The sequence below is a fragment of the Erigeron canadensis genome, chromosome 6 (assembly GCF_010389155.1).
Source record: "Erigeron canadensis isolate Cc75 chromosome 6, C_canadensis_v1, whole genome shotgun sequence".
NCBI classification, from domain to species: Eukaryota; Viridiplantae; Streptophyta; class Magnoliopsida; order Asterales; family Asteraceae; genus Erigeron; species Erigeron canadensis.
The window spans coordinates 34,785,603-34,799,604 of NC_057766.1; the positions used below are offsets into that span (position 1 = coordinate 34,785,603).

At 32.2% G+C, this 14,002-nt stretch overlaps 2 protein-coding genes across 3 annotated transcripts; both read left to right on the forward strand.

Annotated features, from left to right (window-relative positions):
• The first annotated feature begins 218 nt into the window (after window positions 1-218).
• LOC122605488 (fatty acyl-CoA reductase 3-like) lies at window positions 219-5,974 on the forward strand. Its single transcript, XM_043778440.1, has 10 exons — window positions 219-429; window positions 864-967; window positions 1,854-2,056; window positions 2,347-2,447; window positions 2,724-2,919; window positions 4,220-4,381; window positions 4,563-4,644; window positions 4,902-5,168; window positions 5,314-5,441; window positions 5,559-5,974. Exons 1-10 carry the CDS (start codon window positions 348-350, stop codon window positions 5,713-5,715), a joined length of 1,482 nt encoding a protein of 493 aa, XP_043634375.1. The 5' UTR covers window positions 219-347; the 3' UTR covers window positions 5,716-5,974.
• A 2,442-nt stretch (window positions 5,975-8,416) lies between these two features.
• LOC122603182 (1-deoxyxylulose-5-phosphate synthase YajO) lies at window positions 8,417-13,670 on the forward strand. 2 transcript variants are annotated; one of them, XM_043775819.1, is made up of 9 exons: window positions 8,417-8,823; window positions 9,464-9,548; window positions 9,653-9,769; window positions 12,159-12,223; window positions 12,301-12,389; window positions 12,488-12,567; window positions 12,742-12,853; window positions 13,014-13,133; window positions 13,234-13,670. In XM_043775819.1, the coding sequence occupies exons 1-9, from the start codon at window positions 8,520-8,522 to the stop codon at window positions 13,417-13,419; spliced, it is 1,158 nt and encodes a 385-aa protein (XP_043631754.1). In that variant the 5' UTR covers window positions 8,417-8,519; the 3' UTR covers window positions 13,420-13,670. The 2 variants fall into 2 exon arrangements, with proteins under 2 accessions (XP_043631754.1, XP_043631755.1); XM_043775820.1 differs by lacking the exon at window positions 8,417-8,823 and adding an exon at window positions 9,016-9,335.
• The last annotated feature ends 332 nt before the right edge of the window (window positions 13,671-14,002 follow it).

The window sequence follows — 14,002 nt, forward strand, 5'->3', positions numbered from 1 at the left end:
ATTTATATTTATTATTTATATTTATATACGAGTATATATATATATATATATATACTTATCTTAACCAAAAAAATCTGAGAAAAATTAATATTGATTGGGGGACCTACCATTCCTTTATCGCCACTTGTATCCTTCCCTTTTCTCATTTCACCTTATTAATTTGTTTCCATATCGATCTTTATATATTACTACTTGAGTCCTAGCTTCTTCTTCACAAATTTCTTTGCGTCTCTTTTTTTCCTATCTCACAAAGTGATTTTCTTCTTGCTATCTTTTCAAAGGTTTTATATATAGACTTATATATATATTATTTTCTTGATCACTAAGCATTATCACACTTGGAACAAATGGCCGAGATGGGTAGCATTCTTGATTTTCTCGATAACAAAAGCATTCTAGTCACCGGTGCTACTGGTTTTCTCGCTAAAAGTATCGGTTTCTAACCCTCTTAATTTATATGTTTATATATGTATATGCATATTTATGTATACACTCGGCAATAATGTTCATGATGATACAAGAAGATAGTTAATTATATGTAAATGAAGTAATTAGTAATTAATTACTCGTAATACACTAGCTTTCTTCGACATAGTACATGTGATCGATCATCTTATTTGCAAACTTGTTACGCTCGCGTTTGGCTATTATTCTCTTACAAAAAATCTATTAATTGCCGTTTATTTCCAAAGTGAAGTTTTGAACCCTTTCTCGATCGATCATCTATGTACGTAGTTAGCAATTATTTAATAAAGATGATGAGTTTATTGAATAGTTTGTTAATTAGTGATGGTTGCTTCTTTTTTATATGCATGGCCAAGGTCAAAATAATATTTAAGAATATTTCATTGTTGTACATGCAGTATTTGTGGAGAAGATTCTAAGGGTTCAACCAAATGTAAAGAAGTTATATCTTCTTGTCAGGGCTGCGGATGCCAAATCCGCATTGCAACGCTTCAACACTGAGGTATACATATATATACTACATGTTGTTTTTAAGTATATATATACGGCAGGCAAATTGTATATATATAATCAATCTAGAAATTACGAGTAATTTTTAAGGCAAGCTCTAGCTAGAATAAGGTTTCAATGGATCCAAATTAAATACAATGTTGTGAATTTGTTATATGTGTCTCACGACGATAACATGATTAATAATTAATGGAGTAACATTTATATATATATATATTTATATAATTAATATATGACAGTTTCTTAAAGTACGTAGGGTCGGTAGGGATCAATACTATATATGGTTACTGTGACAAATTTAGACGTGGTGATGTAACTCAACAAGCTAAGATACAAAAAAAATTAAGTTTAAATTATTATGTCTTGCTTGACGTGACTACGTACAATCTTGAGCTGAATGAGATATATGTCGTCGTCGTTAAATTAAGTGAACTTTCAATAAAACGGGACTGCATGTTAATGTTCATTTTTGCACACAACTCAAGATCGATCAGGTTATAAATTTGTGGTGGTTTAATATATAATCTAGCTAGCGGAGTATAAAAATATAAGTATTAATTTTAATTTATTATATATATCTAGATAAGTTTTCATAAGGGTAGGCGACACAAATCGCGAATTGAATAGTACGTTTACCAATAAAAGTCAAAGATAAACAATCTAGTATCTAGGTTAGTGAACCTAATTCAGAAAATGGCGGTAAAAAAAATATATATAAAATAATACGTACTATCGGATATTTTTATTCACATAGGAGTATATAATAATAATAATAATAATAATAATAATAATAATAATAATAATAATAATAATAATAATAATAATAATAATAATAATAATATAGTTTTTAATTTGCATGAACAAATATATGTATATAGGCAGTGGCAAAGGACTTGTTTAAGCTGTTAAAAGAGAAGTATGGTACAAATCTGCAATCGTTCTTGTCGGAAAAGGTTACTCCGGTCGCCGGGGACATAACAAAAGAAAATCTAGGAATAAAAGACGACAATTTGATTGAAGAGATGTGGAGAGACGTTGATGTTGTTGTGAATGTAGCTGCCACCACCAACTTTGATGAGAGGTACAACTACCTTCCTATATACTATATAAAATAATATATATTGCATCATCTCCTAGATTTCATAAACTGGTCACTCAATTTGATGTTTATAATAATATATGTCAATTCTATAAATGATAATTTAATTAAGACATCTATTTTGGATGAATGTATTGAGTAGTCCCTTAAGTGTTTTTTTAATTTTTTTTTTTTTTTTCTAAATCATTACTTACATATTATTAAAACTTCAAGATTTAAATATACTAAGTAGCTAGAGTATTAATTAAATCTAACTAATCATTTGATTTCAGGTACGACATTGCTCTAGCTTTAAATGCATTTGGAGCAAGAAACGTTTTCAATTTTGCTGCCAAGTGCGTCAATATAAAGTTGCTTCTTCATGTATCCACTGGTTAGTATATATATGTGTGCACACTAATTACTTGTATAATCTAAGTTTATTATATATTATTCTGTGGTCTAGTTTATTTCTCAAAAAAATCTGTTAAACACAAATCATTAACTAATTAACCAGCCAATGTCCGAAAGCAAAAAGTCATAAAAAAAAATATGGATATATATTTTGGTAACCGGCCGGGAAAATAAATTGTGGATATGACTACATGTATTTTTACATAATAATTATGATCGACAAATTAAGTTGAAGTTATATATATTTAACCTGCAGCTTATGTCTCTGGTGAGAAACCGGGGCTTATACTAGAAACTCCATATCGGTTAGGGGAGGCACTTAACGGCGCACCTGGACTAGACATCGATACTGAGAAGAGGATCATTGACGAAAAATTGAAAGAACTTAGCTATGATGAAACTGCCACAGAGAAATCTATTACATTGGCCTTGAAAGATCTGGGCATTGAAAGGTAAAAAATGATTTTTATTTAATCCATTATCCTATTGACGTTAATAGTTTATTCTTTATAAAAATTTCTTTCGTGATAATTCGGACCTCATTAATCACAATGTGTCCCATTAGCATTTACTACAAATAGAAGTCGTTGGCTATGTTATCAAAACATTAATATTAACGTACGTACCATAAAAGTTTTCATGTAATAAATATAAATATTAAAAATAAATGGTAGGCTCATTAAAATGCAATATAGCATTGCACTTTTAGTTGTTTGACACATCACCAAATCTACCGATGGAATATGGTTAGTAAGCATCTGGTGAGTTCTTCGGATCAAACCCAGGGGTTGGATTTTATTCTTTAACTAGTGTTGTGCTTTCGGGCGGTTAATCAGGGGTTTTATTCTTATTGGGTATTTGATCGAGCTGAAAAGGTATGTAAAATTAGCTTATGTTAAAATTTTCGCTTCAATGATTAATTCAAGTCTTTCAAAAAAAAAAAATCTACCGATGGAATGGTTAGATATTCAAGTCTTTAATTAGTACTTCTAAAGTCGGGAATTTAAATATTGATTGAGACTTCATGGTTTTTCCTGCTGAACTTGGACTATTCAGTAAATTATGCGTTAGCGAACATGTGGGGTCTAGCTTAATCCAATGGACGTTAAAAAAAGAAAGAAAGAGAAACATCACGTACCGAAGCTCACCATAGTTGTTAGACTCTTATGAGTTACGAGTCGAGTCGATTTAGACCGAAAACGAAGCGACTCGTCGTGTGACTTTTTTTTCTCTGACTCTTACGAGTCGCGGTGTGAATTTGAAACGAGTCACAAACTTATGATTGTTTTAGTTTGATAATATAGTTATATATTGTATATCATATTTATGGTTACATTATTTTGTATGTTATATATGCATTTTTTTATTCTTTTAATATAAATTTAGAGATAAACTGTAAGTTTATGACTTAAAAGTATCGAATATGTGATATTTAGGTAATATATTAAAATAATCAACTTATATTTTGCTTATAAATACGTTAAATATATATAATTATACAATATTATGTAGTATATACAAATGTCCGTACTCTTACGAGTCGAGTCACGTTACGAGTCCCAAGTTACAAATCAGGTTATCGAGTCGACTCAAAAATTACGAGTCGACAAATATGAAGCTCACCTTAATTCATTGTGTTGTATCAAGTGTTATATATATACATATTTTTGTTTTTTACACTATAATATACTCGTAATATATTCAATATGTCTATTTAGGTTTTCATTTATTTAATTACCTGTATAACAATAGGGCAAACAAATTTGGATGGCCAAATACATATGTTTTCACAAAGGCACTAGGAGAAATGATTCTTGGGCACCTGAAAGGCAATATGCCGTTGGTCATCCTTCGGCCTACCATTATACTTAGCACGTATAAGGAACCCTTTCCTGGTTGGATTGAAGGTGTACGGTAAGTTTCGCTTTTCCTTCTCATATATAATTAAGCTATATATATGACATAATAATATTCTACAAACACAAATTAATTAACTTGTAACAAATAATATATTAATTACTCCGTATTAAATTTCTGTAAAAATAGTAAAATTAGTATTAAAGGTTCTTCAATTGTATTTGGCAACTACGTACAGGACAATTGATAGCTTGGCACTTGGTTATGGCAAGGGCAGGTTATCGTGCTTCCTTGGCGACCCCGAATCCACAATCGATGTGGTGGGTTTACTTTCACTACATGTTATATATATATATATATTCTTTGCTAATATCTAAGGCGGTACAAGAAAGAAAAAAGAGCAAAATTAAAAAAGAGCAAAATCTTAAAGTTAATGAAAATATTTTCAAAAAGAAACGTATGATTATTTGTATTTTCAAAGGGTAGCGGTCCATCCTGCCCGCCCACCCCTTGGTACCGCCATTGTTTGTAATAATAGTTTTACATAATCTCGAAATGATGGATTATCCATTGACAGATACCGGCGGACATGGTGGTGAATGCTATGATCACGACAATGGTAGCCCATGCAAATCAACCATGTGAAATGATATATCACGTTGGATCGTCGGTATCAAACCCTTTGAAGTACAAAGGAATCCAAGAAAGTGGTTATGAGTATTTTACAAGGCATCCATGGGTGAACAAATCTGGTAAGCCAGTGATTGTTGGCGAGATTAAGGTGTTAAACTCCATGGAGAGCTTTCATCGATACTTTGCTCTTCGTTACATGATACCGTTACAGGTACGCTAGCTAATTAAATATTCATCCCCCCGGCCATTATATGTTAATGTCTAGTCCCTCCATCTTTAACTAATTACGTACTCGTTGTTCATTAATTCGTTCATCCTTCAATTAATTATTTATATATATATTTTTCTGCATTCAGGGTTTGAGCGTCGTGAATTCGGCATTATGCCATGCTTTCAATGGAACGTGTACAAATCTTAAAAGGAAGATCAATTTTGTTCTACGGGTAGTTGAGCTATACAAACCTTATTTGTTCTCAAAAAGCTTGTAAGTTGATTTCTTAATTAATTGGTTAATTCATCATTGTTTTCTAGTAATTATCACGCCGTTTGATTTCTTTTCAAATATGACTAATCATTTGCATTAATTTGATATATATAACAGCTACGACGATATGAATACTGAAAAACTACGCCGTCAACTGGTTAGAGAAAACGGGGATGAATCAAATATCTTCTATTTTGATCCAAAATCAATTGATTGGTATGATTATTTTGTGCGTATACACCTTCCTGGTGCTGTGAAGTACGTGTTTAAATGATTGCAGGCCGATCGATCGAGCTCACAATGTCAAGTTGATGCATATGTATTCTCGTTCTTTTTACAAGTGTGTCATAAATATATATATATATATAATATTTATCTTTTATTTTATTGTATATATAGTCGTTGATTGAACGGCAAATATATACATTCTAATTAAGGACCAAAAATCTCCTCTTCTGTGTAACTACATGTATGTATGTGTATTAGCATTATTCATTAATTAAGAATTCAAGATATTTGTTGTGTCAAAATGAACCATGGTGCATATGATTAGCTTCCTTAATTATTTTCAAGTTAATTGTTCAAATAACAAAACGTACGTTCCCATAAGTTTTGTGTAAGTAAATTTTATATGTCTTGACTAAGAAATGAAAAATCAAATTGACACGACATTGAATAATAGGCTTAATTGCATCGACGACAACTAACAATTCGACATAATCTCGCAAGGACATGGTACGTGTTATAATTCCCAGGCTTACATCCATGTATGTATGGCGGCCAGGCAGGGGAGAATTCCTTGTCTTTCTCAAGAGGGTCATGTGTGATCCTAAAATTAGTTTAATGTATGATTTCGAAAGATTAATACGTCTCATCAACCGTAATTTATGACTACAATAATCTGATCTGGTTAGTCTTGCATAACTCAGAGGCTATATAAGATGAGATATGTTCTTGTTTCTCTATTTGGAAACCCCATTAGTAACGTACGTTAACATGTGCCCGGATGGACCCAAAGATGAACGTTAAAAGCTAGCATATGTTCAAAACTAGCCAAAGTCAAATGAAGAAATTATACTTTGTGCGCTCTGGCTATTAATATATATGGTATATGGGACAACAAGTTTTCTACCCATTCACCTTTTTTTAAAAAATCTACTAAACTAATTATGATTTCCACGATTTATTTTTATATGGTCACCTAACGTATAACTAGCAACATCGAATAGTATAATTAACAAAAACATTAGTTGATCTATAGATATTTGCAACAACAAAACCAAAAGATTGAGATTATTAATCAATCTTCATGAACAACCCAAAAGTAACCAATGTATGACAAAAAATGAAAGCTTTAATAAATTTGGGCCATCTGGCCGAGGTGATATAACAACAGCCCTCCGTATAGTGGATGTTGCCCAGGTGTCCAACATTGACACAAAACTAATAAGCATCTGTACAAGTTTGAGAGGTCATAACTCATAATTTATAAAATATATATATATATATATATATAAATTTTGCAAAGTGAATTTTGATTCAAACATATTAGAGGCAATATTAACCAAATATTTTTAGACCTCCAACTCCCTATTCAGCTATTCTTAAAAAATACCTTTGAGATGAGAACCTCAAGACCCCAGAACCCACATAATGGCCGGATTTAGAAGATAACCATGATCACTGGGTTTTAAGCCAATGGTCACTCATAATTTATAACTATGTTACAAAGTTTCACTTTGATAAAAAACAAACAACTCTGTATTATGGATGGTTTGTACAGTAAACTTTTATTGGGCTTATATTAATCTTGATGATTTGAACTAAAAACAATCCTTACTTACAGTATAATACGTATGTATAATCTTATGGGCTACTTCTTGGGCTGGAAACACTCCTAAGTCCCATGACATGTTTACATTTGCAAAAGTTTTATATAGGAGACAAATTTGAATTGCTAGGTCTTAATACCAAATCTATGTAATGGAGGTAGTGATAAATGTATAACACATATATTAAGAAAATGATAAATCTTTTTAAATAGGAGAAATTCTGTTAAAACTATAAAAAAGTAATATGTGTTATCCATTATTTCTCTTTCTTAATTTTGCCCTCTGGTTTTTCTACATGTCATCATCTCATGATTAGGATGATTTTTATGCTATTTAGTTATGAAGATTAATCATTTCCCATATTTTAACCACTGATAAAAATATACATATTATATTACACAATGTATAAGGGTTTAAAACATACCCGTATATTGTTGTGGATAGGTAAACATTGTTTTGGAATTATTAGTTCCTAGTTAATGGTATACATTTTCAGGTGAGTCGTGTGGATCATTCCAAACCAAGCAAATGGGCTTATTTGTCATTCGGGTTTGGGTGGCTGTTCGTGTTTTTTTTTTTATATCACATGAATTGAACATTGCTATTTTAGTTTACCGACATTTAAATGATTCAATGGTTAGATAGGAAAGCTGGTAGAAAAACGTTACCTTGATTCCGTTAATAAATTTGTTTTTCTAAGAAAAAGTTAAATCACAAGATGAAACGGAGAAAAAATTAAATCACAAGATGAAACGGTGTAAGAAAGTACCTCTTAAAAACACAACATCATTTTCCATTATTTACATTAGACTTAAGCTATGTGTGACACAAGCTTTTCAAGAGCTTGGAGTTTTAGCTTTTTATTTTTAATTAAAAACTCTTAAAATGTTAATAAAAGATTTGTTTGAATGTAACTAGTTTTATCTTTATTTAAAAGAAAAATCTCTAAAATGAAACTTTATTTGAAATAGCGTTTCAAGAGTTTAACTTTTTGATGAAACTTTTAATCTTTAAAAATATAAAAATACCTAGGTTTAGCTACAACTTACATCTCCAACTAAAATTTAGCTAATTACGCGGCTACCCATCTCATTTGTTTACATGAAGAGCCAAGAAAAATTGACACATCTGATGTTCTGATGTCATCCGAAACACTGTAGATTATTTTTCGTTCAACGTTATCTTGTGTACCTCTAAATTCTAACTTCCATCCAAAAATATTTCACACAAAAATTGAAAAATAAACATGGCATCCACCACTTTAAGCCGGACTGTCCACACCCTCAGCCTCGGCTACTCCAAACCTCAGCCTCGTAAATCTTCCCCCTCTCACAGGACTCAAGTCCGCTGCGAATCAGTCGCAGCTGGAAACCGTCAGCAACTAATAACCACCGTTAGAAACGGAAATGATTCACTTGAGATATGCAGAGTACTTAACGGAATGTGGCAAACCAGTGGCGGTTGGGGCAAAATTGACCGTGATAACGCCGTTAACGCTATGCTTAGTTACTCCGATTCCGGTTTATCCACTTTCGATATGGCTGATCACTGTAATTTAAAAATCCTTTAATCTATTTATGTTTTAAATTAAATATAATAATTCACCATGAATATAATTTTTAAGTTATTGTGGTTGTGACACGTGGCAGCATCTGGTTCAATAATATCTCATCACTAAAAAAGGCCAAATGTATATCTATATATTGAAGTTATGCGGATTGAATAACTGTATATATATTTGTTATTTTATTGTTGTGCTACTGTTTGAGTTTGACAATGTTGTTGAATCATTCGTTTGCGTTGTATTCGATTATATTGAGGACTAGTGGTGGAGTTGAAACTAGGAAATTGGTGTCTAGAAAGGCCTGTTGCTGTGTGACCACAGACGATAAGAAAGTGAGTGTGGTTAAGAATGGGAAGGATTCGTTAGAGATTTGTCGTGTCGTTAACGGGATGTGGCAGACTGGTGGTGGATGGGGAAAGATTGATAGGGATAATGCGGTTGATGCTATGTTGAAATATGCTGATGCTGGCTTTAGTACTTTCGATATGGCCGATATATGTAAATTTATAAGCTTCTAGTTGGATATATGTTGTTGACCAGTTTTCGGTTATGTTTGTGTTTATGTATACCATATAACAGCTGTTGCGGTTTATGATTTGTTTTGTTATACTGTTTTGATATGGCAGATGGACCTGCAGAAGATTTGTATGGATTATTTATCAATCGTGTCCGCAGAGAACGTCCACCTGAGTATTTGGAAAAAGTGAAAGGGTTGTTATACTTGATCTTTATTCTTGGACGTCGTGACATGCTGTTTAAGCCTTGGCTTATAATAATGATGTTATCTGATTGAATTTTTTTGTTATGGAATGCAGTCTTACCAAATGGGTGCCACCACCAGTTAAAATGACGAGTGATTATGTCCGGAAAAACATTGATATTTCACGAAAGAGAATGGATGTTGCTTCTTTAGACATGCTTCAGTTTCATTGGTATGTATCATGTTCTCTCTTGCAAATTCATAAGTGTTTTTGTCATATTTTACTTTCACTTGAATAGTTTCACAAACTGGACTAAAAACCTACCAGTTTCTACTTTCTAATAATAGGTGTCTCCGTGTGTTAGTTAGGCCAGACTGTATTTAGAACTAGTGTACTAAATTTAGGTAGCAGGTTTCCTAAAATGTAGTGATTTATGTATTACCACACACAAAATGACTAGTCAGACAATTAACACCGTACTAAAGGCATAATATATTATGGACCTATATACCAAACAATCAAGACCTCTACAGTTTGCACTACCAATAAAAACAGCATTTTGACTGGTATAGGCTTGTCATATACTCTAGTACTAGGTTAGCACCTGTGCGATGCACGTTTGAGTAATTTATTGAGTGATTCTTACCTTTACGAATCACAAAGTTCATTTGCAGAACTCAACCGAAAGGTGTAAAAATTCCATGTAGTATAGTGAGTGTTCAATAGCATAAACAATAAACAATAAATGTAGAGCTGAATTCTCAGAAATCTTGTTGGTGAACCTAAACAATAAATATTGCACACTTTGTAAGCTATGACTTAAGAAGCAAATGTTCCGACAACTCATCAAACAATCTACAATTAATGGCAGAAAAGAATCCCTAAATCATTGAATCAAATATCATATGCAAATTCAAATGGAAGGTATAAAAATATATAGATGTATAAAATATAACAACAAAAAGAATAATAATTTTACTTATCGGAATGTTATCCACTTTATTGGAATTCCAGTTTTCAGAGAATATGGCACCACCAAAAGAAAAAAACTACTTCAAATGACAACTATAAAAATATAATGAGTTAGAATGTGGATGCAAACATCGTTAGATTAATAACATAACATGCATATTATTATATGTATCGAACGGGGGGATATGGTCACCTCACAAAATTTCTACACATTAAAATATTTAAAAATAGTTAGCAAATAAAGGAATGAATGAAAGAATGATAATTACTAATAATAACTAATAATAATAAAAAAAATTCTAACTCGTAAATAGGAATTCACAAGAACATGAAAAAAGAATAAAATTAAAATTGAAGTGGGCGAAATAGGTTCAAAAATGCTTAAAGATTTACGTATGACTTAGAATATTTAATTTTTAAGATAGCCTATCATATAAACTAAATATGAAATTGGTAGGTTTGGAGATGAGGGGTTGTTTAAGTTGGACAAAATGTTATAAATGTCTAATTGGCTTAATTGCCTACCTCTTACACGCAAGATCCGGTTTCGAGACAATGTGTACGCATAATTTCGTTTTATTCTAATTAAATGTTTATGATAGTTGTTGTGTAAAGTGCCATGTAACTCATGACCCACGTACCAATGACGTGGAGAGGTCAAATGAATGCCACGTAGGATTCACTTATCCTCACCTATAGGCAAGGACAGACCCAATATGTGGGCAGTGGGGTCAGCGGCCCCACTCCAATTTTAGTACAATGTAATTTTTCAAAATTTAAAAGGTATATTCATAATTTTTTTTCTAAAGTAAGAAAAAATAAGTAGAAAATAAATACAAATGTTACCTTCGTGTCATAAGCATATTCTTTGGAAGTCATTGGTCATCGAAAACTTGGGTTGTTTTGATTTTTAATAGAAAAAATGAAGATTGGTTAATAAAAATCTTTCCTTGTTTGGGTATGTAAATATGTAGTACATTAATTGTGTAGCTGTTTGTGGAAATTTTATTTTCTTTCAGATAATTATATATATTTATTGCAAACAACTAATTATAATAACCATAATAGTTATGTAGGAAAGATACATATACAAGCTAATTATTTCTAAGAAGTATATTTTTTGGGTTTCTTGCATTATGAATGAATATGTTTTCGTTTAATAAAACTTTGTCCGACATGTGTGATTTTTATTAATTAAAAAAACTGGTATTTTTAAATATGAGTGTTACACTTGGTGTGACGAACAAAATTATTTTGAGAGCCCATATTCTATTCTCGAGTTAGGGCCCCTTTTTTTTTTTTAACTTTCTCGGGTACAACTCTTATAAGTATGACAAACAACTTTTAAAATTGCCCCCTCGCACACAAATTTCTGGCTCCGTCTTTGCCTATAGGTATAGTAAGAAGATGACATCCCATTTTTAAAATAGAAAAATACCAATAAGAAGTTTCACGATATTAAATGTCTTGTAATGCTTAATTGTAGGAACACGGGTTGTTTCTAATAACAGAACTCCTGAAAAGAATAAATGGAAAATTAATATGCTCATACCTTTTCAAGCTACACCTTTTGTTGCAGCCATTCTAGGGAAAAAATATAACTCTAGGATAATTCTTGACTCGAAATGACCTTTTGTTTTTGAACCAGGTGGGATTACTCCAATAAGGGCTATCTTGATGCCCTTAAAAATCTTACGGATTTAAAAGAAGAAGGTTTGATATTTGTTAAATATCTTTCTCTTCTGACAACTTCCTGACAAGACTTGGTAACTTCATCTTTGGATTTGCAGGTAAGATTAAGACAGTAGCTTTGACTAACTTTGATACAGAGAGGTTACAGATTATATTGGAAAATGGGATTCCAATTGTTAGCAATCAGGTAATAAATTTTGATACTAATACTTCTCATATAAGTTAGTAATATGTATATCGCGTTCTGTTCCATTTTCTTATTGGTATGTTTGTTACCGTCATCAGGTTCAACATTCACTTGTTGACATGCGACCTCAACAAAAAATGGCAGAACTTTGTCAGCTGACTGGTGTAAAACTTATAACGTATCTTCTCTCACATACATGACTCAGTGGCTTAACTTTTGCATCTCTTATATAGTTATATACTACCTTTTCTATTGGCCTAAATATGTTTCACCTTTAGGCTAAAGTGAACAGTTTTCTGCCTAAATTTTTTCCAGCTTTGTTTCATTAATTTTTGTTCTGTTTCTGTTACAGGTATGGGACAGTAATGGGTGGATTATTATCCGAGAAATTCTTGGATACCAACTTATCGATCCCATTTGCTGGACCTCCACTCAACACTCCTTCCCTACAGAAGTACAAAAGGGTATGTTTCATTTGTCACAATCATGAAATATGAAATTTCCAAGCAATAATGCTCATATCAAGAACAAGATAGTTAAAGTATAAGCAACTTCAGAAGATTTGTAAATGAAAATCATGGACTTTCAGTGAGTGTTATGTAATCAATCCTGTCATTACGCCAGATGGTTGATGCATGGGGTGGATGGAGTCTCTTTCAAGTTCTGCTTCGAACTCTCAATCAGGTAGCATTGAAACATGGAGTCTCAATTCCAACAGTTGCTGTAAAATACGTCCTAGACCAGGTAAACCTACTCATCCAGTTTGTCTCAAATGCTCCATTGTCAATTAGCTTAGTTTTACTGAAACCATGGAATCTCAATTCCAACATGTCTGCAATTGCAGCCATCTGTGGCAGGGTCAATGGTGGGTGTCAGACTTGGGTTATCAGAACATATTAAAGACACTACTGCTATATTCTCACTCAGACTCGATGAAGAAGATGTAAGCAGCATTAAAGAAGTTTTGGGTAAAGGTAAAGATCTTATGAGAGTGATTGGTGACTGTGGAGATGAATATAGACGTGCATAAGACAATCACCGAACATTTAGCTTGGTGATATTTGAGCTTTTCCGTAAATGGTAGTGGTAACATATTGGATGTTATAGATTCAAATCTTGTTCGAACACTATGTTGCTATTTTTGGTCGCTTGTGCAAACTTTCTCTACGGTGTCAGTCATTTCATAGCTACCTAGGGTCTAAACAAAGTTGTTCACATGTACAATGTTGTTGTTTGATGTATTAAAGTATTATAGATATAACAGGATGAGAAAGTTGTTAAGTGCTTGTTCCAAACCATCTTCAAAGTGGTGTTTACCAATAATATATGATTTGGGAAAAGTATGAGTTCTAGTACATAACTCGTATAGGTGACATACATGTGCAGGAAGGGATCAAGGGAGGGATAAACCATCTTTTCCAGGGAGGGAAGGAAAGAAAGAAGGGAATGGAATGGAATGGTGGTTACTTAAAACATGTTGCGGCCGAATGCATTTCTTTGTTTACTTTTTTCAGTTTAGATGTATTGAGTGGTAATGATGGGATGGTAATGATGTGATAAACGAGTCTCACAAAATGTAGTGATGGGTGACTGATCATTGGAGTCCAGAAATA